Below are 22762 nucleotides of genomic sequence, written 5' to 3'. Positions count from 1 at the left end.
CATGTCATCTAAACCTAGATCTAAGATGGGAGCAAGCTACCACCATCAAATAATAATAAGGCAGTCTTGTCAATAAAAGGGCCTATACTAAAAAATAAATATTGCCAATCCTTACAACTAAAAAACAAAACAGTGTGGGAAAATGTTTTCAAGAAATGAATGATGTGTTCACCAAATGATAAATCAGGATGGTATGGCTGGGTATCCCTTCCCCATGCTTTTAGTACGGGACAAGGTAGGACCTTTGAACACAGCACATTCCTGGGCCTCACCAACAAGAGATTAAAGTTTGTTTCCAATATATCAGGGCCTTCTGTGGCCAATTCTCTCTTGCTTCAGAGGACGTGAGGAGCCATAAACAACAAACAACAAGTTCCTTCAATAACTCTTCACGGGGCGATTACTCAGTCTGTTTCACTACGGCCTTATTTTCACAATATCACCATTTGCAAGATTTGAGGGTCTTAATGTCTTTTTATACACTCATTCACTGTGGACATCCCTTGATCGGGTTCACTCTTGTTGAAACAATGCTCACGGTGTATTCCTATTCACCTTGATTCGCAGGCATCCCTCAGCCTGGTTCACGTTTGCCAAATACACAGTTCACTTTGCTTTATCAATATGCGATTTATCAATAGGCAGGATTCACTCTCCTTAGCTTTCCCCTTGGCGTCCCTCCGTCGGGTTCACATAGCCATTCTAACACAGTTCATGATTGGCTCATTCTCATCAGAAAGCAGGGCATTCCCTTCCCCTAGCTTTTTTTTTGGCATCCCTCTGTCTGGTTCACACTTGCCAGAGTTCACAAAACAGTCCCTTCAGACCACTTAGGTTCCCTTCTTACCTAAGTTCAGGTCTCAGTGCCCAGTCAGTTCTGTTAATGCACTTTACTTTGCTTTCCTTCTTGTCAATGTATCAGAGACTTTCGATTGTACAAGGGGTTTGACTCGACCCTTGTATGACTCCTCATGCCGGCCTGCGCTAGGGCCTTGTAGTACTTGTAGTTTCAAAAAGGGGATCAGCCAGAGTCCTTCAAATGTGCGCCCACATGTCACCTGACCACTCGGCAGCTGGTCCTTCAGCAGACTTTCTTTCAAGCTTAAATGCACAAAAGTTCTTGGTTCACAAGTTCATACAATGCTGATGTTCGCAAACTTGGGCTCAGCATAGTCCGGTTTGCTATCAGCTCTCTCCGGCTCACCGGCTGTGCTGAACCCATTGGCTTGTGTTGCTTCTGGAGTCAAGGATGGTACCACAGTAGCAGGCGTGTCTCCCCATCTGGGTTATCAATGCACAAGGCCCCATGCACCATTGACATCTGTTACACCACACACCAGTTGTAAATCCCGGTTTTATGATTCTTTTTACAGAGGCTTCGCAGGACTTGGTTGAAAAGGGTAAGGACACTTCCCTCCTTGTCGTCCTCTCAGATCTCACTGCCTTTCTTCTCCGTTTGAACTGCCGGTCCAGAATAGCTGCTACCTCATGCGTTTGGCCTTGTTCGAAGTATGCTTTCGTGCTCCACCTTTCATCCCTGTGGGGAAGGGAAAGGGCCATCAGGTGTGCATAGTTTTTGTCAATTGCATGACTTTGCCAGATCCTTGTGTTGGGACATCTCAGATAAACAGCACGGGTTTTAGTCCGTTGTTTGTCACTATGTATGAAAGTGTTCATATTGGATAAGGGGGAGGTAGATCTTTTGAATATACTACGCGGTAGGATGGGGAAAAGGTGTTATAGGGAAGCGGGTACAGTATCTCACCCATCGGTGACCCACTTCCACTCCCGAGGACCCCATCCAGCTGATCCTCCCGCACTGATCCACCCCCAGGAACTGGATCCAATAGTGATGGCCGTGTCCTGGTCACCTTGATGGCAGATCCCCGGGGACTAGTAAGTGAGACACCTTCAGGTTTCTCACAGTATCAAGGAACTCAGTGAGGTGATTGAATACTACTCGTTCGTTAACAGTACAGTTAGGATCTAGATCAGGTTTCTTAGGGAGAGGGATGACAGTAGCTGTCTGATAGGCTGATGGAAAAGTGGCACTGCCCATAGAGGAGTTGAAGAGGGAAGTAATATGTGGAGCAACACTGGGAGCTCTGTGCTTCACAATGTGTGGGGACAGTGGGCCATTGGGAGGACAGAAAGGATTAGCCTTGAGGAGTATGGAAATAATCTCATCAGGGTAAGTGGGGACAAAGGAAGACATAGTAGCGGGAGAGGAGTGTAGGAGAGGTGGAGAAAAGTGACCAGGAGGGGACAGATGATAATTAGCTAGGGTTTTGTGAAAGTTAGACATTTTACATGAATAGTAGAGAGCAAGATCATTTGCAGAATGAGTAGAGGAGATGGAGGTGGGTTTAGAAGGTGAGAGAATTCAGTTGAGAGATTTTAGGAGGCACCTAGGTTGGGAGGATTGAGACAAAATAGGAGAGAGTGATAGCAGGGTTATGAGTAGAGGAATCGTTTTGAAGAGCAGTGAGATAGAATTGGATATCAAAGGAGTGTCTTGAACTTTGCCAAGTGAAAAGCGTTTTCAGCATTGTTGTTTTCAGGGTGCAGATGAGAGGCATAATCCAGGGCCATGCAGGGTAGCATTCAGGAGTGAGTGTAGTAAGTAAGTAGTGAGAGGAAAACGGAGGCTTCAGTGGATGGAAAGTTGACTTAAGCAGAGAAGGAGAGAGAGTGGTGTAAGTCAGAGCGAGAGGTAGTCTGGGGGTTTGGATGAGGGAATGTTGTGCTTAGTAATAGTTGTAATACTTGAAGAGAGTGAGGAAGAAGCAGAAGTGGCGATTGAGGCAAAAACAATATAGTAATCAGGGGGAGAGGGCATGGTGGGGTTATTAGAGACAGAGAGTTGAGAGGAGAGGAGAATAATGTCAAGGGAATTTTCATTTAAATGGGTTGGCAGTGAAAGGACAGGAGAGAGTGAGTGATTAAGTAGAAGAGAGTTAACGTCAGTGGATAGAGCAGCAGAGAGAGAGGGAAGGTTCAAGTCACCAATGAGTTGTGGTGATCGGGAGGGAGAGAGTCAATTAGTTGGGGGATGTGGTCAAAGAATTGACATGACAGACCGGGTGGCCGATACAGAGAGATAATATGTATGTCATATGCGGCAGTGATTGTAGATATAGTGTATTTGAATGAGGGAGAATTAGCAGGAGATTGGGGCGTTAGAGAGATAGGAAGCTTGGAGTTTGAAAATAGTCCTACACCACCACCCCTGCCAGTGGAGGCGGGGAGATTTAATGAAGGTGTAGGCAGGGTGACGAAGGGAACCAAGTGCTGCTGAGTCAGAGGGAGGGATCCAGATTTCAGTTAGGCTAATGAGGTCAAGATAAGGTGAATGAGGAAAGTAAAAGTCAGAGGTAAAGTAGGTTTTATTGCAGACAGACTGTGCATTCCAAAGAGCAATATAAAAAGAGTGAGACATAGAAGAATAGCGATGTTGAGTCTGAGAAAAAGTGAGACACTGTGGATAGATGCGAGAAGAGGGTGTGTAGAGGAAGTTAGGGTTGAAGTAGGATTTATGACTAGCAAGAGGAGTGGAGCAACAGGAGAGGTGGCATTGAGTAGAGAAGATGATAGGGATGGGGTGAGAGTTGAGACGGTTACTGAGTGGAAGAGAGTAAAGGGATAAGTAGAAGAGAAAGGAAGAGATAGCATGAGAAGTGCATGGCGAGGGTGCAAGCAAGTAAGGGTACTTAAAGACAAGTAGCAGGATACAGTGAAGCAAAGGTGCATGGGCTAAGAGGCAAAGAGACTGGTCAATGGCTAGTCTTCAACTTTCACTGTTCCACCCTTAACTGGGGCACCCCTGGCTGGACGTCCCTACAGAGTTCAGAAGGTATGACAGACATTCTTGTCACCTGATCGCCTACTCCATCAGTGGTTGATCTCTCTGATATTGTCCCTGATGTTTCCGGGATTAGGCGATTTTTCTTCCAGGTTGATGTACCGAGAGGGGCCTCTTATGGCATTCAGCTGGAGATAGGGCTGGTCCAAGATGGCACTGGAAGTGATGTTACTGATCCAAGATGGCCACAGGAACTGATTTCACCAATCCAAGATGGCCACTGGAAGTGATGTCGCAAATCGAAGATAGCTGCTATAATTGGTGTTCCCGACAGAAAGTTTAGCCTAAAACCAGGAGGGATGACATACACTCTTGTCACCTGATCGACTACTCCATCAGTGGTTGGTCCTCTGATATTGTCCCTGCAGCTGTAAATCGAGCTGATTCAGGCTGGCCACAGGAAGTGATGTCACCAATCCAAGATGGCTGCTTGAAGTGATTTCACCAATCCAAAATGGCTGCTGGAAGTGGAGGTCCAGGCAGAAGTTAAGCCAAAAACCATAAGGGATGACACACGCTATTGTCACCTGATTGCCTACTTCATCAGTGGTTGGTCTCTTTGATTTGTCCCTAGTGGTGCCGGCATGAGGTGATTTCTTCCTGATTGATATATTGTGGCCTTCAGCTGGAGACAGAAAGTATATGATATACCATTTCTAAGTATATCTAAAGAACAATAATTAGATCACAGCATCAGAGCAGAGACAAAATGCCAGCTAAAAACATTTAAACATAGAATCACATTACCATGCATTACTGCCATAAGTTCTTTGAAAATATATTGTCCAGTATGCTCATTGGATCCGTGGGCCATTTGATTGGCAAGAAATATATAACTTTTCCGGGAACTTCTTGGTCCCAAACAATGGGTCACAATTCAGCCCCCAGATACAATTTCAGAAATATGCATACACTGTATCGCTTGAAAAGGGATTAATGGACAACACAGGCCTTAAAGGACAAAGGCAACAGCCAGAAGTCACACTGTAATTTCATAGTAACCCTTAAATTAGATGTCCCTAGCAAATTCACTACAGACTACCACTTATTGGACTGTCAGTCCTCTACACAGGTTAATCAATAGTTAATCGACAAAATAGCAACGCCGTAGTAGGTTGGTTTTTCTGCCCGCATCAATAGGGGGTTTAATCCGGAGAGCAAACACCAAAGCCAAGATCACATTTTAACATGGTCATGTCTGAGTCATTGTATAAGTAATTTTCAGGCTGTGCGAGAGTAGTAAAATGGGCTACCTCCGAATGCGCACTTCATGTGCCTATGGCCCATACACGCCCAGTTGCTATAATGCTCGTGGAATGACAGGTCGCGTCCTCCTTATGAAGGGGGGGGGCCCTACATGGAAGGGCCCTTTCTTGCAAAATATTAAAGAGACCCTATTGTGTCCTACTCCACAACTAAAATGTGTCTGCCCTGAAGAAGGTTGGGTTTATTGAAAAGGTCAAAACCCTGGAGGCCGAAACTTGAGTAAGCATGTGGAACTTGAACATCAGATTTAACGAATGTATCCACTAGGGTTGAGTAATCATTACCAGTAGGTGCTGGACTAATTCTGTTGCCACGTTCTATAGAGTCATGGCACATGGTTACTTCAGATGCACAGTGCCATTTAGTTTTGGCTAGACAGCTGCATTTTTGAAACCACATACATTATTGCAATATTCAAGTGTTTTTTGTACTAATAATGTTTTTTGCACATGTAAAATGTATTTTGCCTATGCATCCATGTTCGTGTTGTGTATGAGTACATGTGTTAGGTTCTGCAAGTGGGTTTGTGTGAATTGATGTATTTTTTCAGGTACATTTTGTTTAATTAATTGTACATGTATGCACATTGCACTTTATAGTGTGTTGAAGTAATCTTTTTGTGATTGTAATAAATTGTGCTCTATTTTATTTGTGTAAATTGTTTGATATTTGTGCATTTTTTCACTAAACTGTGTTGCATAGGATTCTTATATGTTGTGTATTTTGGGATTCCCACTGATACAATGCATTACAAACATGTGTGGATGATCTCAGGTATGTGATTAGCCCTCGACCCAAGAACAGCAATCCCTAATGCTAACACTGTTGCAGACAAGAGACACACTGGTCTTAACAACCAAACAGACCACCTGTCAAAGTCACAAGAGCCACCACCCAAGCAAACAAAGTGGTAACTGAATTCCCAATCTCATGTAACATGGCAGTACGTAAACTAACATGCACATGAGTGACATGTGGAATGCATTAATTCATGTTTGTATTTGTTTTATTAAGTGCCATGTATTTGGTTAAAAAAAGAGCAGGCAATGAAGGTGTTCTGTGTTGCTGGTTAATCCACGCTCATTATTATCTATGGTGCTAGCTGGTGCTCTGGCAGGCTGGTTCTGACATTGCTATTACTACAGATGTTGCCATAGTAGGCTTCTCTGGTAACACACAGCCAACACCCTCTGCTTGTTCATCAGCTACTTGTAGAGCCACACGATCAGTGGCATCTGGTGATTTTATTTTATTGGAGGTGTGTAAATATCTGCCATGAATTCGTGTGTGAAGCTGAGCACAGAGAGGGAGCCAAGCGAATTGGGTTTTGGTGGGCTTTTCCCCATTTAATTATTTTTTAATAGTGGGCTAAAAAGGTGATTTTACAGCACAGTTATTGTGAAATAATGTGGTAAAAAGCCATACAATTTCAAATCTGTTTTGTATGGTAACACAAGAAGAAATCAAATAGTTGCCATGTTACCAAAAGTACACATGAGCATTTTCCAACACGTTTCCATAATGCTTTTACCCACAATATAGGTCAGTATTCTCCTGGTGTAAGTACATATATTCATGCTGTCTGTGCTCAGTGATGCTGGTAATGCCATTGTAAGAAATCATGTTGATTCTGGCTGTGGGCAATATATTCCAGTATACCCACCTAAGAAAACATTCCTTTTGGTTTAACGCATTATGCCCAAGTTTTCACTGTAGGAAATAATGTACATGCTGGCTGTGTCAATGTATACCAGGTTTCCCACGTAAGACAACATTAATGTTGGCTTTGTCTTTAATAGAGGTAATGCCATTGTAAGAAGGCATGGCCATGATAGCCGAGCTAATGAATGTCAGTATGCCAGAATTCCCACATAAGAACACTCATGTTCCCTTTGCCCATAATATTACTGCCAATAATGGCATTGTACGAAAACATGTCCCTGCTGGCTGTGCCGATATAAGTATCCCCACAAAAGAACATAGTCATATCGGTGTTGCCCATCAAGAAATTAATGTAAAACTTGTGCGCGTTTCTGTAAATTGTGGAAATCCACAGAAAGGAACACATTGTGCTTTTCCTAACAAATGTCACGACTGTTCCCAATTGACAGATATTGAACTTTCCAACATCCTTCCCCTTCTCTCTCTTTCTCTCTCCCTCTCTCGCTCCCTCTCTTTCTCTCGATCTCTGTATCTCTCTCGCGTCACCTCTTTCTCTCCCCTTACTTCCTATCACTATATATCTCTCTCGCTCTGTAGCACTGATTTAGCCCACATGTGTCCACAATGTGTCAAAACCAATAATTCCAAATGCACGTTTAATGTTATGTATTGTGAAAAAAGGCTTCAACATATTCTGCCATTATTTGGAAACAGATAAACAAAAAAGAAACACTGTGTGTTATTATGTAAAAGTTTTAAGAAGAGACATTGTTGCTTTTATATAAGAAGGGTTATTAAGGTTTTATTTTTCCAACAAAGAAGATTTTTTTTTTAAATGGCTCAGCTCGGAAAGTGAAATCTTGTTAACATGGAGTCAAGATGCATCCATTAAGCCAACAAATCCATAATCAATATGGCATTTTCTGGGTCATAATTGATAATGAAATTCTGACACACATTATCAGGTAACTCATCCAAATGTTTTGAATATCATCTCCCTATCACTTATTGTAAACTTGATTTGTGCCATTTTAGTTATGTTATAAATATCGTCTGGCGTATCCGTATGCAGACCTCTTATGTCAGTGATAGCCTCTCTGTGCTACTCACAAGAGGAGGTTTGATCAATGGTAGAACCCATCAATAAGCAAACAGCCACATATCTGTGGTATACTTAAATAAGCTTTTACTTGTCAATCGCTGAGATTCAAAATCAAGGAACAAGGTAATAGAGCACTAGATTTTGATGATTCATTTAATTCTGAGGAGGAAGCATTGAAAGTGCTCAGTTGGCTGCTAAGGTGTTATGGGATACTTTGTTGTTAAATGATGAATACAATCTCTATGTATAAATTGCTGCGCTTTATGGGGCATGCTTTAAATATGACTCTCTTACCCGCAAGCATAATAATGGAGTGACATGACGTTTGCATCTTAGGCTCATCGAAGGGATGGATATATTCTTTTTGAACTCTTTGTATGCATAAGACAAGGTATCAGAACAGGGCAAGGTAAAATCAATTTGTGAAATTGAACCTCAAAAGAAACAGAGCACTCATAGAAATTACACTTTATAGAACTTTGAGATAAGGACAAGGTTTGTGCTTGATTAAATAGCAATATAAGAGTCATTATTTATCTTGAGGGAAAAAGACATTAATTATGGAGGTAAGCCAAAAGAATGGATGTAAAGATTGTGGATGTGTACCCATGAAGAGAATCTCTGTTTCTGAAGGACTGTTTTGAGTGCTTTTTTGCTCATCCATATATCAAGCATCTTCATACAAGTTGTACATGTATGCAATGTAATGAAATGAAAAATGGGTGGGAGCAAATGTCTTACGACAGAAAGCTACATTATGTGTTCAATGGAATCAGGGAGAAAATAAATGTTGAAAAACAAAAGTGAAGGTTTCAAGCTCTGGGGTGTGACAGAGGTTGCCGTTGTAAGCCATTATTGCTTAACTAGATTGCCCTGTATAACTCTTGTTCTGTCACTATTAAGTGAAAAGAAAACATCTTAAAGAGATAGGGCCTCATCATGAGTTGGGCTGTAGCCCTTAAATACGGTGGTAACGGTATTACTGCCGCATTTAAGGGCTGGCCCTATCACAAGTTGGGCGCTAAATCGGCTGTTTTACCTCCAGCTTTTTTTCTGGAGGTGAAAATCCCTGTTCCCGGCTGTATTACAGCCGGCTGTATTAGCCCGCAGTATTAGCACTGAAAATTCCCCATTGGATCCAATGGACCCATTCAGGAATGGGGATTTACCGTTAAGGCCCAACCCGTGATCCGGTGGTAATACCACCGGAGCAGTCAGCGCTAGGGCTATTACAGTCAGCGGTATTAAAGCCGGGAATACAGCCAAACTCATGATGAGGCCCTAGACAGCAACAGGGAATGGTTGGTAAATTAATCATTTACTGGGAAAGTGTTGTAGAGCAATGAGTGTTGAATTAAACTGATATTTAAAACTGTGAAATGGGCGGATTTGGTCCTTTCAAAATGTTACTATCAGTTTTTGATCAGTTACCCTGTAGTGTTGCATGAGAAAATCAACATTAAAATACAAATTTGGCATCCGTATGTATGGATTTTGTTTGGTAAGCCCTTGTTAAGATCATATTCCCTTTAGTGACTTTGTAAGATTGTATGAATACAGAGAATTGCAATTCATAATCATAATGGATTGCATGTTCACATAATGTTACATGATAAACTAATCTTTGAGCTGGCTTATTGAGATGACAAGAAAGGAGCGAATTGACTGCACTAACTCACCAAAGAAGGGTTGTCAACATATTAATATTTTAATAGTGCATTCACTCATTTTGGCAGGTGTACAGAAAGTGTGATGGAATTCTGCTGGATCCAATTGATATGGGTTTAAGAAAATCTCCTAAATTGCTATAAGGGACGTTCTAGTGGTGATTTTTAAAGAATACATTTTGAATTGGCAGTTCTACTTCGAGAATATTTATGCTGCAGGGAAATGTTAGGTTAATTGAAGCAGTGCACTTTCCTCTATTGCAGGAATGTGGCAGGGTGGACCAAGCGCAGGAGGAAGAGGCATCATTCTGTGGTTTATGAAAGCACTCTTTACGCATCTAATGTCTGGGTTAGTGGGCATCTCTTTCAAGAACACCATCTTCATAGGAAACTGATGATGAGAAGCTCTTCTTCAAATATCATGTATTATGAGACTCAATATAATTAGACTCTAAAAAAGAGGCTGGACCATAACGTTCATCCACTAGAGATAAGTAAACCGGCATATCTCGCACTGCTCCAGGAAAGCAAAATATGTCCTGCAAACGTCTAATATGTCCCTGTGGATTCATGCCCTCTTTTCTCTCGCTCTACCTACTTCTGTAACTCTTACTGGGGCTTGAGAAGTCCAGGGATCGCCCAAAAGGAGGAGAGGCGCAAGCGCTTCTATCTTCAGCACATAGTCGATTTGCATACCTGGAGTTTTTGCCATCCTAGAATCTTGAATGAATCTCACAGCAGTTTGACCAAATGGGACCAGTGCCATTCCTGAGGATTTCTTCAAGTTCTCAAATGCTGTGCGCACTTCATTATAAGCACCAGGAGCTGGGGTGAAAGACTTCATTGGAACAAATCTCTGGTAGAAGACAAGACAAGAGATTGGTTAGTTGTAATTGACAACAGGTACAACAATAGCTTTTGTCTAATGCATTATCTTCGTGATCAAGACTTACTTTATTAGGGAAGAAGTGGTAATAAATAATACTTATAAAATGATGCTCGAGGGCAAGCAATAGCTTTTACACTTTGTCCCATTGACACAGGCACATATTTCAATAGATATGATTTAATGATTGCTTATAAATGTGGACACAGCAGTTAGACGAGTGTACCTAATTTTCAAGAAAATAATTGAATATTGATTTTTACCAAAATCGGCATTCTTCTGCCATTAATTTCAATGCATCAATATCTACAAAGGGAAGGGAACACAAACATTCCCTGTTTGTTTCAAGATCGCATCAGTATTCTACTTCCCTGTGGTCGAGTTATCCTTAATCCATTGAGGCAACAAACCAAATGCCTACCTCTAGCTTACACCACCACGCCGCACAGGATGTACAGTTTACCATTCTATTTTCTACATCCTTTTGTCCAGAGGTAGCCTCATCAATAAGTACAAATCTTTAACTCTACTTTAGATAAATCGTTTATTTCCCAGCATTTCATGCCTTTCCTCAGTAACTCCCTCTAATGTATCAATTTATCTCAACTATCTTATTCCATACATGTAGTCATATTAACTAAAGAGGTTCTGACTCGTTTTAATGCACATCCAAGCCAAAGCTACAACCAGGGTGCTAGACAGAGATTGAAAGAGATATTTGAGAAGGGCATTTGGTCAAAAATGATCTCAGACTGACAACAAATATCTATAGACGAGTTTTGAGAAGTGAACACAGCAGCTGGAGTGGAGAGCAACGAGCATTGTCCGAAGAAGGTAAGTCTATGGCAGAAGGCATGTAATAGAGAATATATATATTGAAATTGAAATTTTCAATTGGTCGACATAGCTGTCAGCAGGCTTTCATTTGGTATCACTACATAGTATCCCCAACAAAATTATCGCCGTATATATGGTCGTCTGGAACGGCCATAGGCAATATTTTTGGGGGGATAATTTTTGGGGTTCTTGGGAGCGGCGTTGCGGGGGTGTCCCCCCGCTCCTTTAAAAATAATGTGGGTGTTGCAGGGGTGTCCCCCGCAGGTTCCATGCCTTAATATCGGTGCAAAAATATGGCGATATTTTTGCATGGCGATATTTTTGCGGGGATATTAACACATGGAACCTTTCATTTGAAACATTTGTCAAGCTTTAGGTTTTTTAATGCATTCACCCATCACAAGAACTGAAAAGGGGCACCTTGAATTTTCAAGTTGGCTGAACATTATAAGGGACAACCAGTGCAATCAATGCTTAAAATCTATGATTCAAAGGGTTTGGGGAATCCCTGTATGGGGAGTGTATTTGGGAGTTACACAGACACCAAAAGGCAACAAAGAGTAGAAAATACACTCATTAGAAGGTTTTTGAGCCACCCACATGCAGCATCAACCTTCGACATATACAGATAAGTAGGGTGTTCATACCTGAGTGAATCGAGTAGCTGTTGCCTGCTTCTCCTGTATTTTGCTATTTGGACAAATGATTGGGCTGAACACACTTAGTACATCAGTTCAGATCTTGTGTCCAGTGACATGTTTCACAAAGTTCCCTTGGCTGTCATATACGCAAATTATATTATGAGTTCTTATACTAAGCTGTATCACCACCATAGCGGTCTTGTAGCACCTGCCTTTGTCTGAGAATTTAGGATGTTTTGTGTCCCCACCCAGAGACCCCGAGACTGCTGGGGGGGATGAAAATAAGGGATTACACACAGATGAGGGATAGAAAGGAGGATAGGAAGAAGGGAAGGCCTGAGGGAGAGAGGGAGTGAAGAGACGAAGATGATGAAATTATAAATGTATAGTTTGTATGCAGCAGGGGCTTAAGATGTGCTCAGGATATCCTAAATATAGTGAATGCATAATTGACCGAGTAACCGCTGAGACGGACCGTACCTTTTAAACCTCTACAGAAGTTGGTTGCCAAGATCAAGAACAACAAAGTCCAATATATATGTGTTGATTATACGTAAGACATTTTGAAATAAAAAGTAGAGGGTGGAGCTGGTGAGAGAAGATAAAGGAAGTTGAGGTTTCAGGATGTAACCAAGTGTTCTATAAACATGTTAAGGAGACAGGTATTAGAATGCACTAGATAAAGAGCTATCTTCTACAAAGTAAAACATATGAACATATCATAAGATATCAAAACATGTCTGTGTTGAAAACTGCTGTGGGAAGTTGATTTAACATTCCCACTACAACAGCTTAAACCACAAAGCTATTAGCAAATATGCTTACATTCAATTGTTTGATTGAGATATTGAGGCGATAAATAGGCATAAGGCCTCCATCCTAGCTCACTCTATATTGACCTCCACAAGTTCTGAAAGGCAATCTGCAGTGGACATGATCTTTAAATCAATAACCTATTGACAATGTTGTGATTTGATCTATTAGCCTGTTCAGACTGTTACGTGTACATGCGCAGACAATGCGCACAGTGATACAATATGTTACACAGCAGAAGGGACACAGATGTTATAAAACACATTTTTTCTCTGAATGTTAGATGGGGCCTAGAAGAAAGAGCATTGTGCCAGTCTGGAAGGAAAGAAACGTTGTACAATGTAGGCCACCTCTTCTATACCTTCTCTAACTAAAGAAAGAGCAATTAAGCTGAGCCATATATACCTTTATCTCAAGAGGACTTTAACATAGATAACATGGGAAAAAATCCATATCTAATGAGAGCTATGTTCTTTTGTGTTACTATGTTTGTTGTATGTATCCCGAATTGGGCAACGCTTGTGGAGATTGTTTTTTCCCCATTTATATGTGAAATATAGTATTGTCCTATAAATGTAAACATGTAAACGTAAGCAATTGTGCCCCTTTAACATGTTGTATTTTATATAATTCTACTGTGTTCATAGTATTTTATATTTCTTTTAGCAGATTTTTTGATTCTGAAGCACGGTTAGTTCAAATATGTTTTGTGACAAAAGCAATAAGAAGAAAGTGGCTCAATGAAATTGTCGGGGGCAACCTACTGGGGCCACAAGGAAATGTTATGATGAGGGAAAAGGGTACTTGTTGCATTAAATATGAAATGTGTAAAACCAAATCATTGTCCTGTTTCTGCTAACATTCAAGCATCTTACTGAACCCCATTGGGCAGAGTGTATTGGAAAGAGGGACAGGGAATATGAGAAGGTGAAAAGGAGGATGGCAGGGCATGTTATTTAGTGATATGAAAGCTTTATGAGATATATTTTCATAGTGAGCAATGGCATGAACCTGTGCCCCTGTGTTTATTAACTTTGCTTTGTCCTTTTGAACTGTGAATGTAACTCATAGATGTACATTTAATGGTCAATGGTGAAAGGGAAAATGAGTGGTGTCACGCTCTTATAATCAATTGATAACTCAAAGCCAGGTCTCGGGTCAGCTGTTTTATTGGCTACTGCACAACCCATGTGAAATGTTTTCAGAATAGGGACAAATACATCTGCCTTTTGATGACTAGGGTCTTCGGTCCTTCCCTCTCTCACCAGAACAAATACACACTCCAGGATGTTAACAGTTATTCACAGTCTTTGGGGGTTTTGAGAGCTTCACGCTTCTTTAGTGACACTTCGTAGAGACTGTTTTGGCTTGGCATGGGGTTGTCAGGATGTCATGTTGGTCCACCAGGATGCCAGGAACATCAGACACCATCCCCACTGATGCCTTGGTTCACTTTGATGGGAATCGGACATCTGGCGTTTACTGGTGGTGGACAGGGGGGTTTACAAGATTTTACCTCCCTTTTATGAGGAGTGTGGACTGGCACAGCTGGCTATTCTTAGAGACCATCAGTTGCTACCTGTCCCTACTCCAACAATGTGGGATATTGCACTGGGTCAAAACTCTGGGAACCTTTCCTCATTCCCTTCTCCTCACACATTCACTACTTTCCACCTCCTCCCTCTCTACTTCTTATTCCTACTCTTTTCCTTTTTTGCTTGTGCCCTCCTGTAACCGGCTTTTTATTAATTGTTTCCTACTAGCCCCTGTCTGGAATCATTGATGCCCAATGAGAAAGCTCATTCCTCCAACACAAATGTCCTCTTTTCTCTCCTTCCTGACAACTTCAACTTCTCCTTTCATAGTTCTCTTTTCTCTGCTCCTCTCTCTCTTTTTTCTTTTACTCCTCATCACCATTTTCAATAATACCCTACACCGCTTGTTCCTGTGTCTCTTTTCCTTTTTGCCACCTCTGTCTCTCTTAACCGCCACTTGTGCCATCTCTCTTTCTCCACATGGTGGTCTCTTTTCTACTTACTCTCCTACAATATAACCTCTCCCTTGTCCACCTCCGCATTTCTCACTTTGTCCTGTGCTCTTATTATTTCCATTGCTTACTTTCAAACACCTATTCTTTCTTTTCCACCACTGCTCTTTTCTCTTTCCAACTCGTTCTCTGCTGGTTTCTCGGATTCCTTTCCTCCTCTTTCTCCCAATTTTGTTACTTTTTCTTAAACCTTTACTCCTCTCTCTCCCACATCCGCACTTCTCTCCTCCCCCCACCTCATTCCGCCTCCTACGCTCCTCTTTCACCCACCTCTGCTCTTCACTTTTCCACTTCCTCACTCCTCTGCTCCCCTCTCTTTCATCTCCTCTCTTCGCTGTACTTCCACTTCTTTTTCTCCAACTCCTCTCTCTTCAACCTCTGCTCTTCTCTTCATTTCTGCTCCTCTTTCTCCCTCCATACTTCCACTCTGCCTTTTGCCTTTCATTATCACTGCAATGCCACATTCCAAACACCTCCTCCTGCTCTGTACTCCTCGGTTTATAGTCATAATGTCGAAAAAAAAATGTCGACAAACAAAAATGTCGAAATTTTTTTTTCGAAAACAATAATGTCGACATCCTATACTTATAATGTAAAAAGTCATTTTTTAGAAAAAAAATGTCACTTAGAACTATCAACACCTCACCCAACACCCCCCTGCCACCCCCCCACAACCACCCTCTCACCCCTCATACTCAACACATTCTAATTATATATTTATTTTTTCAATAAATAAATAACCAAAAAGAGTATCATTTACTATTGGGGGGGTCCCCCCCAACCCCCCCTCACCCAACACCCCCTGCCACCCCCCACACCCCCCCAACCACCCTCTCACCCCTCATAGTCAACACATTCTAATTATATATTTATTTATTTATTTATTTTTTCAATAAATAAATAACCAAAAAGAGTATCATTTACTATTGGGGGGGGTCCCCCCAACCCCCCCTCACCCAACACCCCCCTGCCACCCCCCCCACACCCCCCAACCACCCTCTCACCCCTCATACTCAACACATTCTAATTATATATGTATTTATTTATTTATTTTTTCAATAAATAAATAACCAAAAAGAGTTTAATTTACTATGGGGGGGTCCCCCCAACCCCCCCTCACCCAACACCCCCCTGCCACCCCCCCACACACCCCCAACCACCGTCTCACCCTCATTCTCAACACATAGTAATTATATATTTATTTATTTATTTATTCAATAAATAAATAACCAAAAAGAGTATCATTTACTATTGGGGGGTCCCCCCCAACCCCCCCTCACCCAACACCCCCCTGCCACCCCCCCACACCCCCCAACCACCCTCTCACCCCTCATACTAAACACATTCTAATTATATATTTATTTATTTATTTATTTATTTTTTCAATAAATAAATAACCAAAAAGAGTTTAATTTACTATGGGGGGGTCCCCCCAACCCCCCTCACCCAACACCCCCTGCCACCCCCCCACACACCCCCAACCACCGTCTTACCCTCATTCTCAACACATAGTAATTATATATTTATTTATTCAATAATTAAATAAATAAAAAGAGTATCATTTACTATGGGGATTTCCCCCCCCAACCCCTCTCACCCAAGACCCCCTGCCACCCCCCCACCCCTCATACTCAACACATCTTAGTTATATATATTTATTTATTTATTCATACAATAAATACAAAATTTCGAAAAAATATCGAAAAAATGTCGACATTATTGTTTGTCGACATTATTTTTTTTGACATTTATTTTTCGAAATTTTGACTGTCGACATTTTGACTGTCGACATTATGACTGCCCACCGTACTCCTCACTAGCAGGATATCTGTTATCCTAGGTCCTGGCCTGACATGTGTAAAACCAAATCATTGTCCCGTTGCTGCTAACATTCAAGCATCTTACTGAACCCCATTGGGCAGAGTCTATTGGAAAGGGGGTCAGGGAATATGAGAAGGTAAAAAGGAGAATGGCAGGGCATGTTATTTACTGATATGAAAGGTTTATGAGATATATTTTCATAGTGAGCAATGGCATGAACCTGTGCCCTTGTGTTTATTAACTTTGCTTTGTCCTTTTGAACTGTGAATGTAACTCATAGATGTACATTTACAGGGTAATTCATAGATTTTTGCACAAAAGTGGCGCACGCAGCTGGCGCAGAGTGTGCGCGTGCGAATGTCTGCGCCAGCCGTGTGCACTAAAATCGATTTCCACGCACAGCGTATTCATGGATTTTCGCCTCCAAAATCAGCCGTGGCGCAGCGACCCTGCAGCAGCGCCAGTTACGCCCCCAAGAACGCCCCTAGTGCAGGGAAAAGCCATCAAAATCCCCAATACAGCGCAAAGGGCTGCGCTAACCCTGGACCAGTTTACAGGGCTGCCAAACAGCAAACGCCAAGCGGGGAATGTGTATTACTGGGGTTCGCGTGAAGTTTCACACGCGAAAGGGCCTGTGCGAGTGGGGTACGTGTATAACTGGGGTTCGCGGGAAGTTTCACACGCGAAAGGGCCTGTGCGAGTGGGGTACGTGTATAACTGGGGTTCGCGGGAAGTTTCACACATAATTTAAGCAGGGTACGTGTATTACGGGGGTTCGCGGAAGTTTCACACGTGAAAGGGCCTGTGCGAGTAGGGTACTTGTATAACTGGGGTTCGCGGGAAGTTTCACACGCAATTTCAGCAGGGTACGTGTATTACGGGGTTTCGCAGGAAGTTTCAGACGCGGAAGGGCCTGTGCGAGTGGGGTACGTGTATAACTGGGGTTCGTGGGAAGTTTCACAAGTGATTTCAGCAGGGTACGTGTATTACCGGGTTTTGCGGGAAGTTTCACACGCAAAAGGGCCTGTGCGAGTGGGGTACGTATATAACTGGGGTTCGCGGGAAGTTTCACATGCGATTCCAGCAGGGTATGTGTATTACGGGTGTTCGCGGGAAGTTTCACATTCGAAAGGGCCTGTGCGAGTGGGGTACGTGTATAACTGGGGTTCGCGGGACGTATCACACGCGATTTCAGCAGGGTACGTGTATTACCGGGTTTCGCAGGAAGTTTCACACGCGAAAGGGCCTGTGCGAGTGGGGTACGTGTATAACTGGGGTTCACGGGAAGTTTCACACGCGATTTCTGCAGGGTACGTGTATTACAGGGGTTCGCGTGAAGTTTCATACGTGAAAGGGCCTGTGCGAGTGGGGTACGTGTATAACTGGGGTTCGCGGGAAGTTTCACACGCGATTTCAGCAGGGTACGTGTATTTCTGGGGGTCGCGGGAAGTTTCACATGCGATTTTGCTGTCAGAGCGGGGTACGTGAATTTCAGGGGTGCACAGTGAGTCCTACATGTGAATTGGCAGTGTGGGTCCTCCCAGGTGTTCCCTCTACACCCCCCACAGCACCTGCAGGCAGCCCACACCACAGGGGAGTACCCCCACCCCTGGTCAGGTCTCCCAGGCAGCCCATCCACCATGGGCATGCCCCCCAGCCAAGCCACATGTCAGCTTGCACCTCCACCCCCCAGCAGTCAGGGGCACCTGCCAGCAGGCCCCCACACATGTCCCCCTGCACCACCATCCCCCAGCAGTCAGGGGCACCTGCCAGCAGGCCCCCACTCATGTCCCACACATGTCCCCCTACACCCCCACCCCTCAGCAGTCAGGGGCACCTGCCAGCAGGCCCCCACACATGTCCCCCTGCACCCCCACCCCACAGCAGTCAGGGGCACCTGCCAGCAGGCCCCCACACATGTCCCCCTGCACCCTCACCCCCCAGCAGTCAGGGGCACCTGCCAGCAGGCCCCCACTCATGTCCCACACATGTCCCCTGCACCCCCACCCCCCAGCAGTCAGGGGCACCTGCCAACAGGCCCCCACTCATGTCCCACACATGTCCCCCTGCACCCCCACCCTCCAGCAGGCAGGGGCACCTGCCAGCAGGCCCCCACACATGTCCCCCTGCACCCCCACCCCACAGCATTCAGGGGCACCTGCCAGCAGGCCCCCACACATGTCCCCCCCGACAGGTCATCACACTCCAGACCCATGCCTGCTGAGGGGTGGGGGTGCAGGCCCCCACACATGTCCCCCTGCACCCCCACCCCTCAGCAGTCAGCGGCACCTGCCAGCAGGCCCCCACTCATGTCCCACACATGTCCCCCTGCACCCCCTCCCCCCAGCAGTCAGGGGCACCTGCCAGCAGGCCCCCACACATGTCCCCCTGCACCCCCACCCCCCAGCAGTCAGGGGCACCTGCCAGCAGGCCCCCACTCATGTCCCACACATGTCCCCCTGCACCCCACTCCCCGACAGCCAGGGGCACCTGCCAGCAGGCCCCCACACATGTCCCCCTGCACCCCCACCCCCCAGCAGTCAGGGGCACCTGCCAGCAGGCCCCCACTCATGTCCCCCTGCACCCCCACCTCACAGCAGTCAAGGGCACCTGCCAGCAGGCCCCCACTCATGTCCCACACATGTCCCCCTGCACCCCCACCCCACAGCAGTCAGGGGCATCTGCCAGCAGGCCCCCACACATGTCCCCCTGCACCCCCACCCCCCAGCAGTCAGGGGCACCTGCCAGCAGGCCCCCACACATGTCCCCCCGACAGGGCATCACACTCCAGACTCATGCCCCTCATGGCCACCCATATCCCACCCCAGTCCAAACACCCCACATTGAATTCCCAAAGTCATGATAGAAAATACATAACCAGCATGGCCATGAATCAATGTCCCTCAGACCCACGCAATGGTGACACATGACTGTGAAAAGATCAACATTGTGACATGCACAAAACAAATGAGATAAGACCACATCAGTAAAGTATATAATAAATGTGTATTCAATAATTAACCAAATGAATAAAAAAAAAATCACACAATATTGGAAATAATGAAGAAAAAGCTGCATGTCCAAAATATTTTAAAAAAAATGTGTGAAAGCAGAATCCAAATCAATCCAAAAGCAAATGGGTCCAAAGAGTCTGTCCGTCCAACCAAATCCAAAGTGTAAAAATAAGACACATCCATTCATCCATGGTAAAAAAGAAACTTAAATGAAGTGAAATCCAGTGTAGAACTATATACAAAGTACAAATCCAGGGTCCATGAGCCCAACTATTGAAAGGAAACCTACAAAAACCCTACCTAATAAACAACTATATACAAAAAGGTGGGGCATTGTCCAAGCGCCCCAAATGAAATGAAAACCAAAAAGGAAACCTAACACTAATTAACTATGTACAATGGCAGCCGGCTAGTCCGACGGCTCACTTCCTGATTTCCCGGGCCAGGGCATCATCGAACTCCTGCTCGATGTCCCGGAGGCGGTCCTCTTCCAAGGCCCAGAGGGTTCGCAGGGACGATGACATCTGGACCTCCAGGTCCCTGCGAATTGTCTCGAGGCACTCGGCCCGCCTCAGAGCCCTTTGCATGGCGTTCTCCGCCCTGACCATCGTGAGCCGTGCCTCTTCCGCCTGCTGCTCCTCCGCATCTATAGCATGGCCTAACCGCTGCCACACGGAAGACACTTCCCGTCCTGGGTCCTCCTGCCCTCCGGCCGATGCCTGCCCCTCCGATGTCGAAGGCCCCGAGCCATCATGGCTCCCGCCTTGTTGCTGCTGCTGCTGTGCCTGTGCCCGTGCCCTGGCTCCTGCTGCCTGAACATCCTCCTCCGGCTGGGGTGCAGTTGTTGAGGTGGCCACCCCTGCTGGACACCTGACTACCGACTGTGGCAGGGATGTGCCCTCCACCAGCCTGGCTGCACGGTCAGAGGCAGCTCCACAGGGTACCCAGGTGATACATGGGTGGGAAGATGGCATGGAGGACGACTGGCGCATAGGGGGTTCAGGTGAGGAGGGGGTCGAAGCAAGGTTCAGCAAACGGAGGAATCCGGCCTGGGTGACCTGTCCCAGTAGGCTGACGCGGTCAACGAGCCATTCCAGATGACGTGCAGTCTCTCCATGAAAAGACTGCAGGTACCCTGCATGTCCCGTTGACACAACGCCACCCCACCCAGGACAGGCTCAACCCGGTCCCGGATAGCCACGTCCGCAGGTAGAGGAAGGCCAGTTGTTGTAAGCAGATCCCCTCCCTGAAAACGGGTCTGGACGTAGGCATCCCTGCTCGTGCGGGATGATGCAGTCACAGGATCGGGGACAGGATTACACACAGGCACCTCCGCGGCGGCTTGTGCTGCCTCCTGCCCGTGCACTGCACCACTGGCACCAGTGGAATCCCCACCTCCAGACCACGTCTCTGTCCCTTGCGCGGCCTCCTCCTCCACCAAGCCCCCCACCAACCTGGATGACTACGTGCCATCTTCCTTCGTCGGACCCTGTGGGGTCCCAGCTGCCCCTTCTGCTGCCGAGGAGTCCAACTCCGACCTCCGCTTCTTGGACCTACCCTCGGCAGCTGCAGCCTGGGATGCGGCACCGGACTCCTCACTCCCTGATGAGATCACAACCTGGGAGGGGAGCTGGGTCTTGCTTCTCCGGCTGGTGGTGTGATCCCCGCCGCTGTGCTCCACAGCACCCTCTCCGCCCTCTTCATCAGTTGACGCTGCAGGCAGGGAGAGATAGGAGACAGGCATCAGGACACTACAATGGACTGATACACACATGCCAGTTGCACATGAGTGGCAGTGTCAAACTTCAGACATGGCATCACAATCCCCAACACACATGGCCTGTCAACTCACACACACGAGCAATTCCACAGCCATATGGTAACAGCCAGCACCATCCATACACATACAACAGCATGAGCAGCCAAAGGTGAGCCAGACATCACATGAAACACAGGGAGTGCACTAGACATGCCCATACACCACCACACTTACATGCATGTGTACACCTCCACCAACTGTCGCAGTGATGAGATCGGCATCCATGTCACATCTGGCAATCAGTCTTCTACATATCAGTGTCCCAAGCATCCATGTTGCATCACTGTTGCACCCTTGTGAAATACACACACATGCACATGTACACGGTACAGATACATGCAGCTGGAATCAACATCCATGTATAACACCACAACCATGCCAACTTACATACACAGTCATTCAAACATGTGTGCTCACACATCTGCATTTGGCATGCAAGCTTACACACACATGCACCATCCATGTGACTCACACATGAGAGGACTTGCATGTGTTAGCCTCACGGCCCTGTACATACACATCCATAAATGGCCCTACAAAACCACATGTGCAACCTGTACACTACTGGCACACCACCACATGCACAGCTTACAATCAGTATGCATGTACACTTACCGCTCGACTCCAGACGGGTCTGCCTCTCAAGGACCTGGACGTGGAGCGGTGGGGATATGCATTCCAGGATCCCCATTTGATGTTCCGACAGCATCCGCTGCCTTCAAGAGGTCCTCCCAGCACTTCAGTGGCAGTGAAGCTGGTAGCCCTCTGCCTCTCTGGCTGGGGGTTGCCAGTGGACTCAGATGGTGTTTGCCCCGACATGGCAACCCCAGTGGCAGGTGTGGGTGGGTAACTGGGTCCTGGGGCTGGGCTATGGAGCGATGGTATCCCAGTCGGAAGTCTTCAGTTCCAGCAGGGGTGGTCACAGCAACTGCACCCCTGGGTGATGTGCAGGCAGCAAATAGCAGGGCACGTGGGCAGCAGGCAGGCAGGCAGCAGCAGATGGTAGGTGGGAGCGTGCTTGGGCCTCTTGGGGCAGGAAAATGGCCTTCAGGGCAGGAGCGTGGTCTTCCGTGTGTTTTCGCATGGCCAGCTTGATACGGAGTGATTTGGCACGTGAAAAAATTGCACGTCAGCGTGTAATTCGAGGAAAAGCCCTTAGCGCGCACGCGATTCCATTGGACCAAAGGCCCTTAGCATGTAAGCGCGTCTGTGATGTATTGCGCACGGGCGTTGCCCTGGCAGGGCTTGAAGATCCCACGTGGATTTCCATTGCTATGTACGTGCTTTTCATGGGGTGCGGTGCGTGTGTTTTCCACGCTATTACT

At 45.6% G+C, this 22762-nt stretch overlaps 1 protein-coding gene across 1 annotated transcript in view; it reads right to left on the bottom strand.

Moving 5' to 3' along the window:
* Window positions 1-22762, bottom strand: part of STPG2 (sperm tail PG-rich repeat containing 2) — a 2646564-nt gene that overhangs the window by 1865295 nt on the left and 758507 nt on the right. The window contains exon 8 of the mRNA XM_069630546.1: window positions 10256-10415. Coding sequence (XP_069486647.1) covers window positions 10256-10415 — 160 coding nt within the window. The remainder of the gene's footprint in view (window positions 1-10255; window positions 10416-22762) is intronic.

Source organism: Ambystoma mexicanum, chromosome 6q (assembly GCF_040938575.1).
Source record: "Ambystoma mexicanum isolate Mex_15411 chromosome 6q, UKY_AmexF1_1, whole genome shotgun sequence".
NCBI classification, from domain to species: domain Eukaryota; kingdom Metazoa; phylum Chordata; class Amphibia; order Caudata; family Ambystomatidae; genus Ambystoma; species Ambystoma mexicanum.
This window is presented reverse-complemented; position numbering and strand designations above follow the sequence as displayed.